This window comes from Myiozetetes cayanensis, unplaced genomic scaffold (genome assembly GCF_022539395.1).
Source record: "Myiozetetes cayanensis isolate MyiCay16 unplaced genomic scaffold, myiCay2020 scf10, whole genome shotgun sequence".
In the NCBI taxonomy this organism is placed as follows: domain Eukaryota; kingdom Metazoa; phylum Chordata; class Aves; order Passeriformes; family Tyrannidae; genus Myiozetetes; species Myiozetetes cayanensis.
Window position 1 is genome coordinate 16,906,663 of NW_026086605.1, and position 12,947 is coordinate 16,919,609.

The 12,947-nt window shown below is 43.7% G+C and overlaps 1 protein-coding gene across 1 annotated transcript; it reads left to right on the forward strand.

The window, feature by feature from the left end:
• The first annotated feature begins 318 nt into the window (after window positions 1-318).
• FGFBP3 (fibroblast growth factor binding protein 3) lies at window positions 319-907 on the forward strand. The gene has a single exon (XM_050305433.1). It carries the CDS (start codon window positions 335-337, stop codon window positions 833-835), a length of 501 nt encoding a protein of 166 aa, XP_050161390.1. The 5' UTR covers window positions 319-334; the 3' UTR covers window positions 836-907.
• Window positions 908-12,947: the final 12,040 nt, after the last annotated feature.

The following is a 12,947-nucleotide window of genomic DNA, read 5'->3' on the forward strand; positions in this document are numbered from 1 at the left end:
GGCCGGGGCGATCCCGGGACCTCGCAGCCATCGGCGGGCCGTCAGTGGAGCAGGAGGGTGGACGGACACAAGCTAAAAACCCCAGGGCTAAAAGCCCCACCCTGGAGGGACAAGCCCGCTCCGCGCCCCTCTGCTGGGACGAGCCCCGCCCGGCTCGGGCTGGCGCGACCGCGGGGGCTGCGCTCCAGCGGGGCGGGCAGAGGGTGGGAGCCGCGGGGACACCGCCCGGCACGGTCCGTGTGTCCCTAGGGCGCAGAGGATGCGGCGGGACGGCGGGGCCCGCGCCGGGACTCCTCGTCGCTGAGGCACCGAGGAGGCTCCCGCGGCGCCGAGGATGAAGATGCCGCTGGCGCTGCTGGCCCTGGCCACCCTGGGGGCCGCCGCCGCCGTCGGGGCTAGCCGGGAGGAGGCGCGGGAGGGCCGGTTCTCCACGCCGGAGCAGCAGCGGTGCCGCTGGGAGCTGCGCTCGGCCGCGGGGGCCAGCGAGCTGCGGCTGAGCTGCCGGGCTGCGGGCGGCGGGGCGGCGCGGAGCTGCGCCTACCGCGGGGAGCCGCGGCTCTGCCCGGCCTACGGCACCCGCAGCCACCAGTACTGGCGGCAGATCCTGTCCCGGCTGCGGCGGCGGCTCCATCCCTGCGCCCCGGGAGCGCCGCTCAGCGCCCGCCTGTGCGGGCCGGGCCGGGCACCGCCCGAGGCGCAGCTCCGCCTGCTGCCCGACTCCGGCCCGGCCACGCCGGCCCCCGCCCCGCAGCCCACCGAGGACGCCGCGGAGACCTACTGCGCCGAGCGGTGGCACTCTCTGTGCAGCTTCTTCGTCGGCTTCTGGGAGGGCTGAGCTGCCCCGGCCCGCGTGAGGGAGCGGGTCCGCCCGTCCCCTGCGCCAGGATGCTCCCGGCATCGCCTGCCCTCACCCACCGCCGCCACTGCCCCACCGACTCTGTCAGCTTTCCTCTTTGACCCCCAATAAAGCGGTAACTATTTTACGACAAGAAGTTCACGTAATTCTTTGTCTCGTCAAAGCTCTGTAACACCTGCAGCACCGTCACGCTGCTGAACAGTGTGTGGCACCCACCAGCTAAGCTGGTGAGAGCACCTAGGGACAACTCGTGCCCTCAAGTACATTAAAGGTTTTCAAAGGACAAAAGCACGAAAAGACAGCTATTCCCTCCCCAAAAATCAATTTCTCTAAGCCTCAAGTTACAATGAAATCAAGCGAGTAGAAGGCATTTATACCAGAATGAGAAACAACTGAGACTTCACTAAACCGTAAGTACTAGAAAGAACTTTTTTGCTGACAGAGATTTCAAAAACTACACAAGTCCGTCCAGTCCTTTCTCCTCAGAGCAGTTGGTCAACTGACTGTCTTTAAACAGGAGCATGAACAGAATTTGGTGAAAAAGCAACTGTGAAAAGAAAGGTTAAAAAATTCAGAAGCATCTAGGTACAAAAACTGGATTTGGGAGATGAATGGCATTTCATCTGGCTAATGGCATAGTGTTGAAGCAGGCAACTTGTTTTACCAAGGAAGAAAAGGGGTTTGAGATGTTAAATGCTTTATCCACACAAAACGTGGTACATTTTGTTAAGGAGAGCTCAAGTTTTCCTTGGTCCCAATTTTTCTTCTTTAGACACATCCCACTCAGATGCTTAAAAACGGATTGTGATTTCTACAGTGCATACCTGGCTGCACATCAACAACTTCTCTACCCTGCTGTCCAGTACAGCAGTGCAGAAAGCAGGGCAACACTCCAGGTAAAGGTTGGAAGGACCCAGCCCTTTCACTCAAAAATAAGCGGCTAGGGAGTCACTTTTGCAGAAACTGGAACTATACCTGTCTGCAGAGAGGTGTTTGGTTAAATACTTACATTAGTTCAACTGTTCCACAGATATATCTCAAAATTATCCCTGCAGTCACTCAGAGTGCTGCTGCTCATCCATCTTTCCTGAAGCAGAACACTTAGGCTCATTGACAGATTGAGAACAGAGGAGCAGCATCCCAATACAGCAGAGCATCCATCATGCTCCCCACAACAAGACCAGTGATTAAATGTCAAATCCCTGATGGGTGCAGTAAAACAACCACACCAACCATGGATAAAGCAGACAGGTAAATGCCAAAAATAAACCGCAGTCCCCCTCAAACAAGAGCATTTGAAGGAAGCAGTCACATCAGAAGGCACCACATACATTTACTTTTTAGCCTGAAGAATTATTTGGGAAAGCAGCTGGGTTAGAAGAGGAAGCTAACAGTATTTTCCCAAGGCTAGTACTCACTGCCTAATCAGCTCTCCCACAGGAGAAGACACCTCTGTCAAAGCTCTAGCATTACAGATGAGTAAGTGTTCAGTCACATCATATATATTCTTATGGCAGCATTATTTACTTTGTTGAATCACAGAATTTCATTTTTTCCTACACTGTGTTGCAAAAGTTTGAAATTCCCAGCTAAACTGCTGGTGAGCTTATTAGGGCAAAGTGTTATTCAGCCTCACAGGTATGCACTGTGGCCTACCTACATGATGCAACAGAGCTAAACCAGAATTTTAACAGTTTCAGATTGAACCTAACCCAGACAAGTACCAAAACAGAACTGTGGCTTATGTAGCTTTGTAAGTGTGTGAGCCTTTGCAATCTCTCCTTTAGCCCTTCTTTTGTACTTTTAAACCCCAGGTTTAATAAAAAAGCAGGCTTGAACCCCCTGCTGGTCCCCGCCCTCATTCATGTATCAAGCGCCACAGATAGACTGAGAACAGTCACAGTGCAGGTGAGGGAGGGGTGGTGGGAGGGCAGCCACAAGCATGGCCCACTCTGCAAACCAGCTCTCCTTATCTGCCTGTGGTCCTACACAGCCCCAGACACCTGCCCATGACCGGGAACACTTGCAGAATCTTTCTATAAGGTTTTCATGATGCCTGTGACAAGGCCACCAAGTAATAAGGATCTGCCCAGTGGATCTCACAAGGCTGAGAATTGTCACACACAGCTCTTAGTGCCAAAGCATTTTCATTTTAAGCAAGTAGCTGGATGATCCTCAGCAGCACTATGCAAAAACTTGATCATCGGCGTATGTGACTTACATGATTATTTTTTTAACGACAACTCACTTTCAGTTCATGTGTATGTCACACAAGCAGCCACAGAGCAGGCTGCTGGCCATAGCATTGCACAGTATCTTGCAATAAAACAAAGCTTTGTTTTACTTCCATGGCACTGGCACGGCAGCTTTGTGCAGTTCTGTTAGAGCCTGCATTTCTCACCATCAGATGCAAAGGTGGAACACCATGGCAACCAAGCTGATTACCCACATCATTCTGCATTTAAAAACCCAACTAGGAACTCTGAACAAATTCATTGTTTACTCAAGAGGGAGAAGAAAGAAGAGGGTCCCTTGCTCTATGTTTTACCACATTATTCCCCTGATTCTCCAAAAGAGCTCAAAGTCTTCCTTTTAGCAGCAACAACTAATGAAATACAGCAACCCAAGAGACTGTATTAATTGCATTTACTGTGGTTAATAACACCAATGCCTAGAGCTGAATAGCAACAAATATTCAGTTTTTCTACTGAAAAACTGAACTGCAGATCCTAAAGGCTGGAAAACTATAGCGAGATCCTCAGATTTGTTTTATAAGGTGGAAGATCATAGCTTTTTGCTGTGGTCTTTTTTATCACCCTTCTTATCCTCCTGCATGGTTAGGTAACAGCTGACACCACCAGCTAAGCCAACCAAAACTAGGAATGCTTTGTAGCCAAGATCTTCACTTCCAACAAAAACTGTTTCTTTCCAGTTCTACAGCAGCTCCACAGCACGTACTTGTCACACCCCACACACAGCCACTCCCACTCCCCGCTATCCTGCTTTCATTCAGGCACCTAAATGTGTCTACACATCCACTCTGCAGCCGACCTTACCTCTGCCCTCCTATTGCAGCTGTGGTGGCCCCTCATGATTCCTCTGCTTCTTCGCTTGGCTGGCTCCTCTCCTCTCATCCGTCCCTCCTCAGCTCCTCCTGACCACCTGATGCCCAAAGCAAGAAGAGCCAGTGTAGCCAACCTGCCAGGGCAAACCCTGCCTGCTTGCCCCACAGGTCTGATAAACTCTTCCCTCCCAGAGGAAGGTGGTCCTGGGCATAATTAATGAGAGGGCACAACCCCTACATGCAGCTGCTGCTTGAGTTGTCATCACAAGGGTGCTGCCAGTTTGACATATCAGGACACTAGGTTTGTTTTTCAAGGATAAGTAAGCTACCTTTAAACAAAAACAACTGATGGACATTTTAGCTTCTGGATATTGAATTCTGGGAGCTCTAACTCTGGCAATTTTCAGATATAAAAAATATAGAATCAGCTATGTGCCATATTGCACACACAGCATTGTTTTCTTCCCTTTGGCTGCTGAGCTTATTTCAGTGTCTGCAGGTTCCAACAGAAGCTCAAGAGCTGTCAATACCATTCCTTGATTTTCCATTTGGAGAGAAATCAGTGGTGATGAATCTGGGTATGCATTTAGTTCAGCTGGTTTTAATTACTCTCCTTATAAATAGAAAACTCTTGATCTTATTAAATAGCAAACTATTACTTTCTCTTTCACCACTTTCTGATTTTGAAGGAACAGTTACAAAATGTTACTCATTTGCAAGTTTAAAGCAGGCAATAATACATCTTGCTGTGTGTAACAATCCCTTCCTATAAAATGACATCCGAAAATTAATAAATGAAATAAATCTTTGTTGAATTTTCCATCTCAGTCATGCCTTCACAATTCCTCTGAATTCACAAGTTCAACAAGTGAAATCTGGTCAGGTAGTCATAAATCAACCCTTATCTCTACCAGATGTATTTGCCTGTGTTTGTATATTTACTGTTTCCACATCTGATGGTAAGAATAAGACAGAGGCACAAAAAAAGAAGGAACTTTTCAAATGGGAGCTAGTTGGATAACAGAACCTGAAGTCTTTAGGCATTTCTCTTTCATTGCCTCTGACATATTTCAGGCTCTCCCTTGTGCTGTGAGCCCTGTCTGAGACTCACTGTAAAGCTGAGCAGCACATGAGGTGAGTGAATGGCAGGCTTTGTCAATTTGCCAAACACCAAATCCCTTCCTTTGTAATAATCTGGATTTTTAAGAATTCCAAGCTCAGTTCATGAACACAGTTACATGAAAGAGGCTTTTAACAGTACAGTATTACAGAGTTTAGATTAACTCTCCCAGCCTTTACACTCCTTCTTATGTGGAAGGGATCTGTTAAGAACAAGCATGTATAAAATATCTACAGCTTTAGAAATAATTCAGCATTTTAGGGCTTAACCTCGTTTGGTATGTGCTGTGCTTTCTGAAGTGTGTACAGGCTGTGCTGGGCTCTCAGAAAGCAGATATTTTGTCCAATTTATTTCAGGGCCTGAGATGGTTAATGATGCATGTTTCTTCAAGGGGGGAGAGGGTGTGAGAGGGGCAGCAAGGCACAGCCTGAGCCCAGCCCACATTCCTGATGGCTGAATAGTAGCATGGCCTGAGCACAGGGCTCTGATTTTAACTCTCCACTCCAGCCTTCCCACGAGCAGCTTCTGCCTCCCCCAGGCTCCCACACAGCCCCAGCCAACAAGGACAAACACTGCGGGCTGGCCCCTGGGGTCTCAGCACACCAGGGAAACACACAGCTGCTTCACTGACAGAAAAAAAAAATTACTGATATAGATATATAAATTCTATCTATTTCTATGTGTATTTCAGAGCTCTGTCCTTGCTGCTGGCCCGTGAACCCTGGATGGTACACGCATTTAACAACAGCTCAGCTGGGCAGAGGGTCCTGCTGCCTGCTGGGTACTGCCTGAGACACTGCACCACCACATGCCAGCACCTGTGCCCTGCAATTCACTCACCCATTTTACACCCACTGTAGGGCTGTTGGATCAGCTGGAGAAGTTCTGTGTTAATCTGTTAGAGGAAACCTAGGAATAACTACTCCATGTAAAACAAGACTTCTTAGGATTTAGTTGTAATTAGACTCTAACATGACGTTATTTTCTATTTAGACTGCCATAAAATGAGAAAATATTTGATGAAAGTGTCATGGTAAAACACAGAATTAGCTAATTTCTTATTATGTGTTCACAAAGTACTGAAGTTAAAGTATCTATTTAACAAAGGACATCCATAGGACAAAATCTGGTCCAATAAAAGAGATATAAATCCTGAAATGTAAAACTGTATGTAATATCTACTTCAGCCCACATTGTTAATTTAATAAAAACCAAAATATTTTATTCTGCAAATTGTATTAAGAGCCCCTGTTAATCTGAGTACTGGATTCAGCAGATTTTCTCACATCTTGAATGTGAGATGAATAAATGAAGTCATTCCATGAATAAATGGAAGTCCTTGGTCCCAAAATGTCTAAAAGGTTTGAATTCTTGGTTGAAAAAGAGCAAAAATGCCTATAGTAAAAAGTCCTACAGTAATTTCTTTCTTTTTCAGACTGCACTAGAAAATACATGAGATGTATCATCCTCAGAGTTAGTTTAGTGAAAAGCAGAAGAAAGTCTAGTGGCCAACTTTTTAAAGCTGTGTTCCTTTTCAATTAAAAAAACTACTGTGCACCTCCCAAAGTCACCATGCTTACCAACAGCATGATTTGCCCTAACAGAAATAAATATAGCCTCAACTCCATGTGTTTGCTGCTTCTTTTTTAAGAGCAAAACCTTTCAAAATTATGAATAAATTTATCACTAGTATCCTTTTGATGGGAAAAGAATAACAAGACAGCCATACAAGGGAGTGTTATTTCATGTTAGTTGAGACAAGATGTTGAGGATTTAGAGCTGATCTTTTGTTTCTGCTCAAAGACAAATGGTATAAAATTTATATGCATGCTTCTGTCCTGACAGCAAAGGGCTTCAGCACGACTCTCGCTGAGAGTTAATGGCTCTTGGGGATGCTGCTCTCTAAAGTCCCTTGGCATGAAATGGTCTCTTGCAATTCATCTCTTGTTAATAGCAGCTCCAAGACTACAGTCCCTCTCTCTCTCTCTCTTCTTTTTTTTTTTTTTAAGTTCTTTTATCCCTGACTGAGCTGCCTGTGTTCCCATTGGAGCCGAGAGGGTGTAGTGTGAAGGTTTTCTCCCCTCAGCTCTATTCTCTTGCAGCCCTCAGCAGACGTCGGGGCAAGCTGAAGGCCCTATGGAAAGTGGGGCCTGATGTCATCCCACCCAGCACAGGGCCAATGAACGTCCTCCAGCACCAGGCCCCGCCACACACGTACACATCAACAGCATCTTAATCACTTCTGGGGGCTTTTTAAAGCTTTATTAGTCCCTGGCAAATAGCAGCTGTAACATGACCCTTTGTTTCAATGCATGTCTCTGAGCCAGGAATGTTATGGTGCCATAGTCACGTAGGAAAAAAGCGCCAGGGAACAAAAAGTAGTTTGGTTTAAGAAGTTATTATAGATCTAAGGGAGATAAAGCTCCTATTTTCATTTCTGGGAGATGAGGTAGCCCTGGGGTGGGGGTCAGCCACGTGCAGGGGGCACCTATGGGGACAACACACGGCTGGGCCACCAAGAGACTCCAGCTGGCCCTTTCTGCCAGCATCAGCATGGTGGGGAGAGCCCAAATCACCTGGCAATGACTGCCTTTTCCTTTTAATGTGTCCCTGTGGTAAACATGGCTTAGTAAAAAAATAACATCACAAAATACACCTAATGCTAGCACAATACAATGTCACAGTTTGCTCTACCTTTCACATGGGTCCTCACCTGCCCTGGTTGTGCAGATGTTTTGTTGTCTTCTTCATGTTCTTTGCTGCCCAAGGAGATCAGGTTCCAATGCTCAGGTATATTTTTGCCTCTGCCCACAATTTGGAGTGGTGGACTCTCAGAGATGCTAACTCCTTTCAAGTTATTCAAACTAAGGTGCCATTTTGGAATAGACTTCTTGTTGGAAATTTTGAGTTAACCCCTGAATGAGGTTAATGAAAATATTTCCATCACACATCAGTCGCAGTACAACTAATTTGCTCTAGAGAAGAAGCACCAGCTAACTTTAAATCAGAGTGGAAGTGAGTGTAAAAATTGGAGTAAGTAACTCATAAGAGAAGACTGGAAAAGTCATAATTACCTGAAGAAGAACAGCTCATTTATTTTTTTATTATTACAGCCTAATTAAGGAGTAAGTGTAAATAAGTACTCTTTGTAAATTTGAGACAGTCGATTTGTTGGACACCCTTCTCTTTTCTAGGCACCTTGGAAATCCTGTTCAGCGTGTCTTGTGCAGCTCACTCGGTTATCTCACACCAGCGCTTTCAGTGACAGGACTAGAATGATGCATCTAAGCTGCATTTTACATCCTCCTCTATCACTCCTACCCATGATGGTCACTCTGGTGTTCTTGTACAGCATCTTCCAGCACTGGCCATACTCTCACCTCACTACCTCTGTCATCCCACAGGGGCCCCACCCCCTCTCCCTCCCCTGCTGTCAGCCTTGCCCTGTGTTGCCCAGGGCTCAGTGTCTCCAGCCCAGATCCTTCCCTGTCTCCTGGGAGGGGGACAGTGTCCTGTGCCACTGCTCAGGCAGACCACTGGGAGCTGTTAGGGGTGTGTGGCCATGGTCACTCAGCACACACAGCAAACTGAAGCCATTTCCAGTCTAGTGACTGCCCAGGCTATATTTTAGCAACACTGGATGATCATAATTAAAGGGAAAAAAAAAATCATGTGGTCTGGGTCCCTTGTGGGGAGGTGGTGAAGGGACAGGAACAGGCATTCGATGCTAACAGAGATTTTGTCTAAGTTTCTATTGATTAAATTAAGCTTTCCAACACCTTCAACAGTTGCTTGAGGCTGTGGAAAGGTAGCTTGTGTCAGATCTTCTCTCTTTAACTCCTAGGGACAACTTCTGTGGCCTCTCATAGTGCATTATCATTCAACTTTGTGTGTGTCTGTGTGAACTCACCCCTTGTGAAGAGCATTCCGCCCCAAGTGAAAAGGCTTATTCCAACTGCTACTGCTCTTGATTTACATTAAGATTGTAACAAGAAGAAGTCAGAGCAAGAAATATGATTTCTGCTAGGTCTGTTAAACCAACACAGCTGTGTCACTGCCAAGAGTGACTGGAAAATGGCAGGATGTAAAGGGAGAAAGCCCCTGCTGCTCCCTAATCTATTAAAATGAGCCACAAACACAGTACTAATGTGGTAAGTCAGGGCAATATGCAAATGACTGCATGTCCCAGAAACCCTAATCCTATCAAGAATGCAGAAGATGTTAATTTGACCATCTTTCACAGCTCATAAATCTATCTGTAGCAAAGCCAGGCTGCCAGATGTCATCCAGCAGCCCTTCTTTGAGGCTGGCAGTCTCAGCACAGACACCCAATCATGCCTCAGTAAAGACCAATAAAGAGCATTGTTTGTGTGGCCTGAGAGCAGCTTCTCACATTTTGCTACAATAGAGGAAAACAGTGGGAAATGTGAATGACTGATTGGCAGAACTGGTGGTCTTGGTTGTCCTGCTTTCCATATACAGAGCTATAGATTTCACATGCATTTTACATCACTAGCATGCGGATTAGTGTACCTTGTTCTTAACAATTAGTGCTGTATTAGTGCTGTCCTCAACTTAGTTTTTTAAATCCTAAAATATAAAAAGAACATAGTTCCTTTTCTCTCATGCAGATACTCCTTATTTAACTACTTAAAATGGCAAGTAGCTTTTATTATGATGTGATCTTACTCTTATAACATCAAAAATATATAAAAGATATAAAAAACAGATAAAAGACTTCTAGAAATATATACTCATTTTATCCTTCTCAAGTACAAGGTTTAAAATTACCAGTTGCGATTTAGGTTCTTTAACATCAGCCAGAATTAATCCAATTTTTACAATGAAGGTGGAAAAACACTGGCACAGGTTGCCCAGAGAGGTAGTAGATGCCCCATCCCTGGAAACATTCAGGTTGGACAGGCCTCTAGGCAACCTGGTCTAGTTGAACATGTCCCTGCTCATTGCAGGGGTTTAGACTAGATAACCTTTAAAGGTCCCTTCCAACCCAAATCATTCCAGGATTTGATGATAATTTGCTTTTACAGGATGTATACTGAAAGCACAACAGCAGATATTTTGGTGTGAAGTTACCTGGGAACAAGGTGAATGAACCTCACTTTTATGAGAGCTGAGAGTTGCGCTGAAAAATAAACTAGGCAAAATTATAGAGATTGTTGTAGAGAAACAGGGATTTCCAGCAATGAAAAAGATTGTCTGCTGTCTACAGGTACAGAGATCCCCATGGAAACTGCTGTTCATTCAGAATGTGTATATTCCTGTCACATGCCACTCTCGTCACCCAAACCATTTTAGATCATGAAGCTCCCGCCAGACAGAACAGACTTCTAGAGCTTCAGATCAGGTGAAGGGTCTGCAGAGGGGCAGGCTCTGAACCGAGCAGCTGAGGCCCTTAATGCCAGCGAGTCCCTGCTGCCTGCAATAAGGGAGAAGGTGCTGATGGAGCCTGAGCCTCCCAGGTGATGCCAAACCACTGCAGTGGTTTGACCCCTCAGCATCGCTCAGGGAACAGGGACAGGTTATCTGGATGCCTGAACTACCGGCAAGCCCCTTCTGATGTGAACAAGCAAAAGCTTAGTTCAGGAAGTCAATTTTAGAGACAAATTTGTACATAGTCTTGTCCCTACAGTATTACCTGCCAAGTCCCATTCTGATCTCAGTATAAGGGAGAAATGGTGATAATGAAGAGAGGCTTTTTTAGGTAGCCATGGTTAAATAAATAATTCTGATGGGTCAAAAGAGACAAAATGGTACAAAAAAAGAAGAAACCTGAAAAAAATTCAGTTTTAAAACTAAAGGACACCATGAATTTGCTTGGGAAATTCTGGTTGCATTTTACCTCCAGAACTAGATTGACAGGGGAGAATGAGTTCTGTCTTGAGATGTCAACTATTCTGCTTAATAACCTTAAAACACCCGTATTGCAAAATTAGAGTATGTGTAAATATAGTTCTGATTAATTTTTCTGAAATTAACAAAATTATGAGAAAAATTTGTGTTTACAGATACAAGATAATTCATTATGTCAGCAAGTCCAAACCCACTATTTTAACAGTATTTCAAGTAGGTTGAAGATGCTGAACCGCAAACTCCACAAAATCTGTACTGTAGAATCAGTCCAACGAAGAGACATATTAAGCATTATTTTGTACAGTTTTTTTTTTTTAAAGGAAAATATGCTATTTATTGATTTTGCAATAAAACATCTGTAATACATAACAATGCACCCTATTACACAATTAATAATATTTAAGCTATTAACTGTAAAACATCACATCACTCTTTCTTCTTTTCAAAAAAAAATAAACAAACCCAAACTTGATCTATGAAATATTTAACTCACACATTTTGTTAAACTCCTTTACTGAAAAGTGGCATTTCCAGGGGTGGTGAGGGAAGTCTCAGAGAGCAGGCACACCTAAACCTGTAACTACTAGTTTATGGACCTTGTTGTATGAGTCCTTGGCTTTTAAAAGTTGCCACATGTACAAGGCTCTCATATCTCTTGCAAACAATTGTCCTGCTTTCAGTATTCCTGTTGGACTCCCTATAGCTGCCACATGGTACTTATATAAATAAAACTATGCAAAACTTTTAATCACGTCCCTGAACAAATCTATTTACAGTAAGTACGAAATATTACTTTTATCTGATTTATTCCACTTAATTGGTCCAGGTCTGAATTACTGGTATTTATTTCTGTATTTTATAAATGTCTGGGATTTTTTTAGTAGTGTTTCCAAATTTATAATTAAGTGCACTTTTAGTAGCAGGTAATACTTCAGAAGTGCCTTGGAATTCAGTCTAATACACAATTACATAAAAAAGCAGGTTTCCGTGTTATTTTTGTCCAATCCTATCCATAATGGGTTATTCCCATGAGAATTCCCCCCTGGGACTAGCACTACTATTGAGGATTGCTTAAAATGAACAAGCACCAGCTCATCATTCTGCCACACCACTTCGAGTCTGATTATACAAATGCTAAGGGGTTTTTAAAGAGATTTTAAATGCTGACATGGCATATATAAATAGGACATTGGATTGAAGGCTCAGTGTAGAAGTTTTTTACTTCAGAAATTCAGCAATCTGACATAGTTAAGAGAAGCACTTTTCTCTATTTTTGTCTCCTTATCAAGACATTGCCTTTCATTCTAATTTAGTGTAGACTATTTCAGATGTGGTATACCACTGACCAGATTTTCTCTGTTAATGTAGTTGCCACCACTCTGACATGCTCAGTCAGTTCCACACCACACAATCACACGCCCCCACCCTATTCCCTTATTTTTTAACCTAATTTTTTTATTTAAGGTCTGTTCTGCACCTTTAGAAATCCATCTTACTACTAACATGGTAAACTGTTCTCCATTCATAGAGCTTTACTCCCCATAGGAGAACATTTTCTTCTCTTAAAACCTACAGTTTTGCAGTTTCTAGTGCATTTTAATGTTTCTAATCTTTCAAAATAAGCTTTAGCATTAGTTCATTTAGTTAGAAGTCAGATTGATTTCACTGTTGGATTATTTGTGTTAGAATTTTGCATTAAATAATACCTTCTACACTGTGTGCTTCAGAGGCCTCGTTTTATTACTGGGACTATGCTATCTGTGAAACAGCCCTTATTAATAAAGTTTTTTGATTATTCATAAAGTTTTTTGATTATTTATAAATCTTTAGGTTTTGGTAACTAACCCCTAAGTATGTTCTTTCCCTAGATTCTGAATTAGAATTTGTTTTATGAAAACAACTGCTCCAATGAATATTTACTGTTCAAAGTAAAGCCCTTTAATTAAAAATCTAATTTTTCATTGCATGTTTTCAATGCTTCAGTAAAATACTTTCAAATAGGGAACCACTATCAGTCACTGGTCAACATATACAGG

Bases quoted from the DNA above. Each gene is read 5' to 3' on its own strand.
- FGFBP3 (XM_050305433.1), top strand. From the start codon at position 335: ATGAAGATGCCGCTGGCGCTGCTGGCCCTGGCCACCCTGGGGGCCGCC.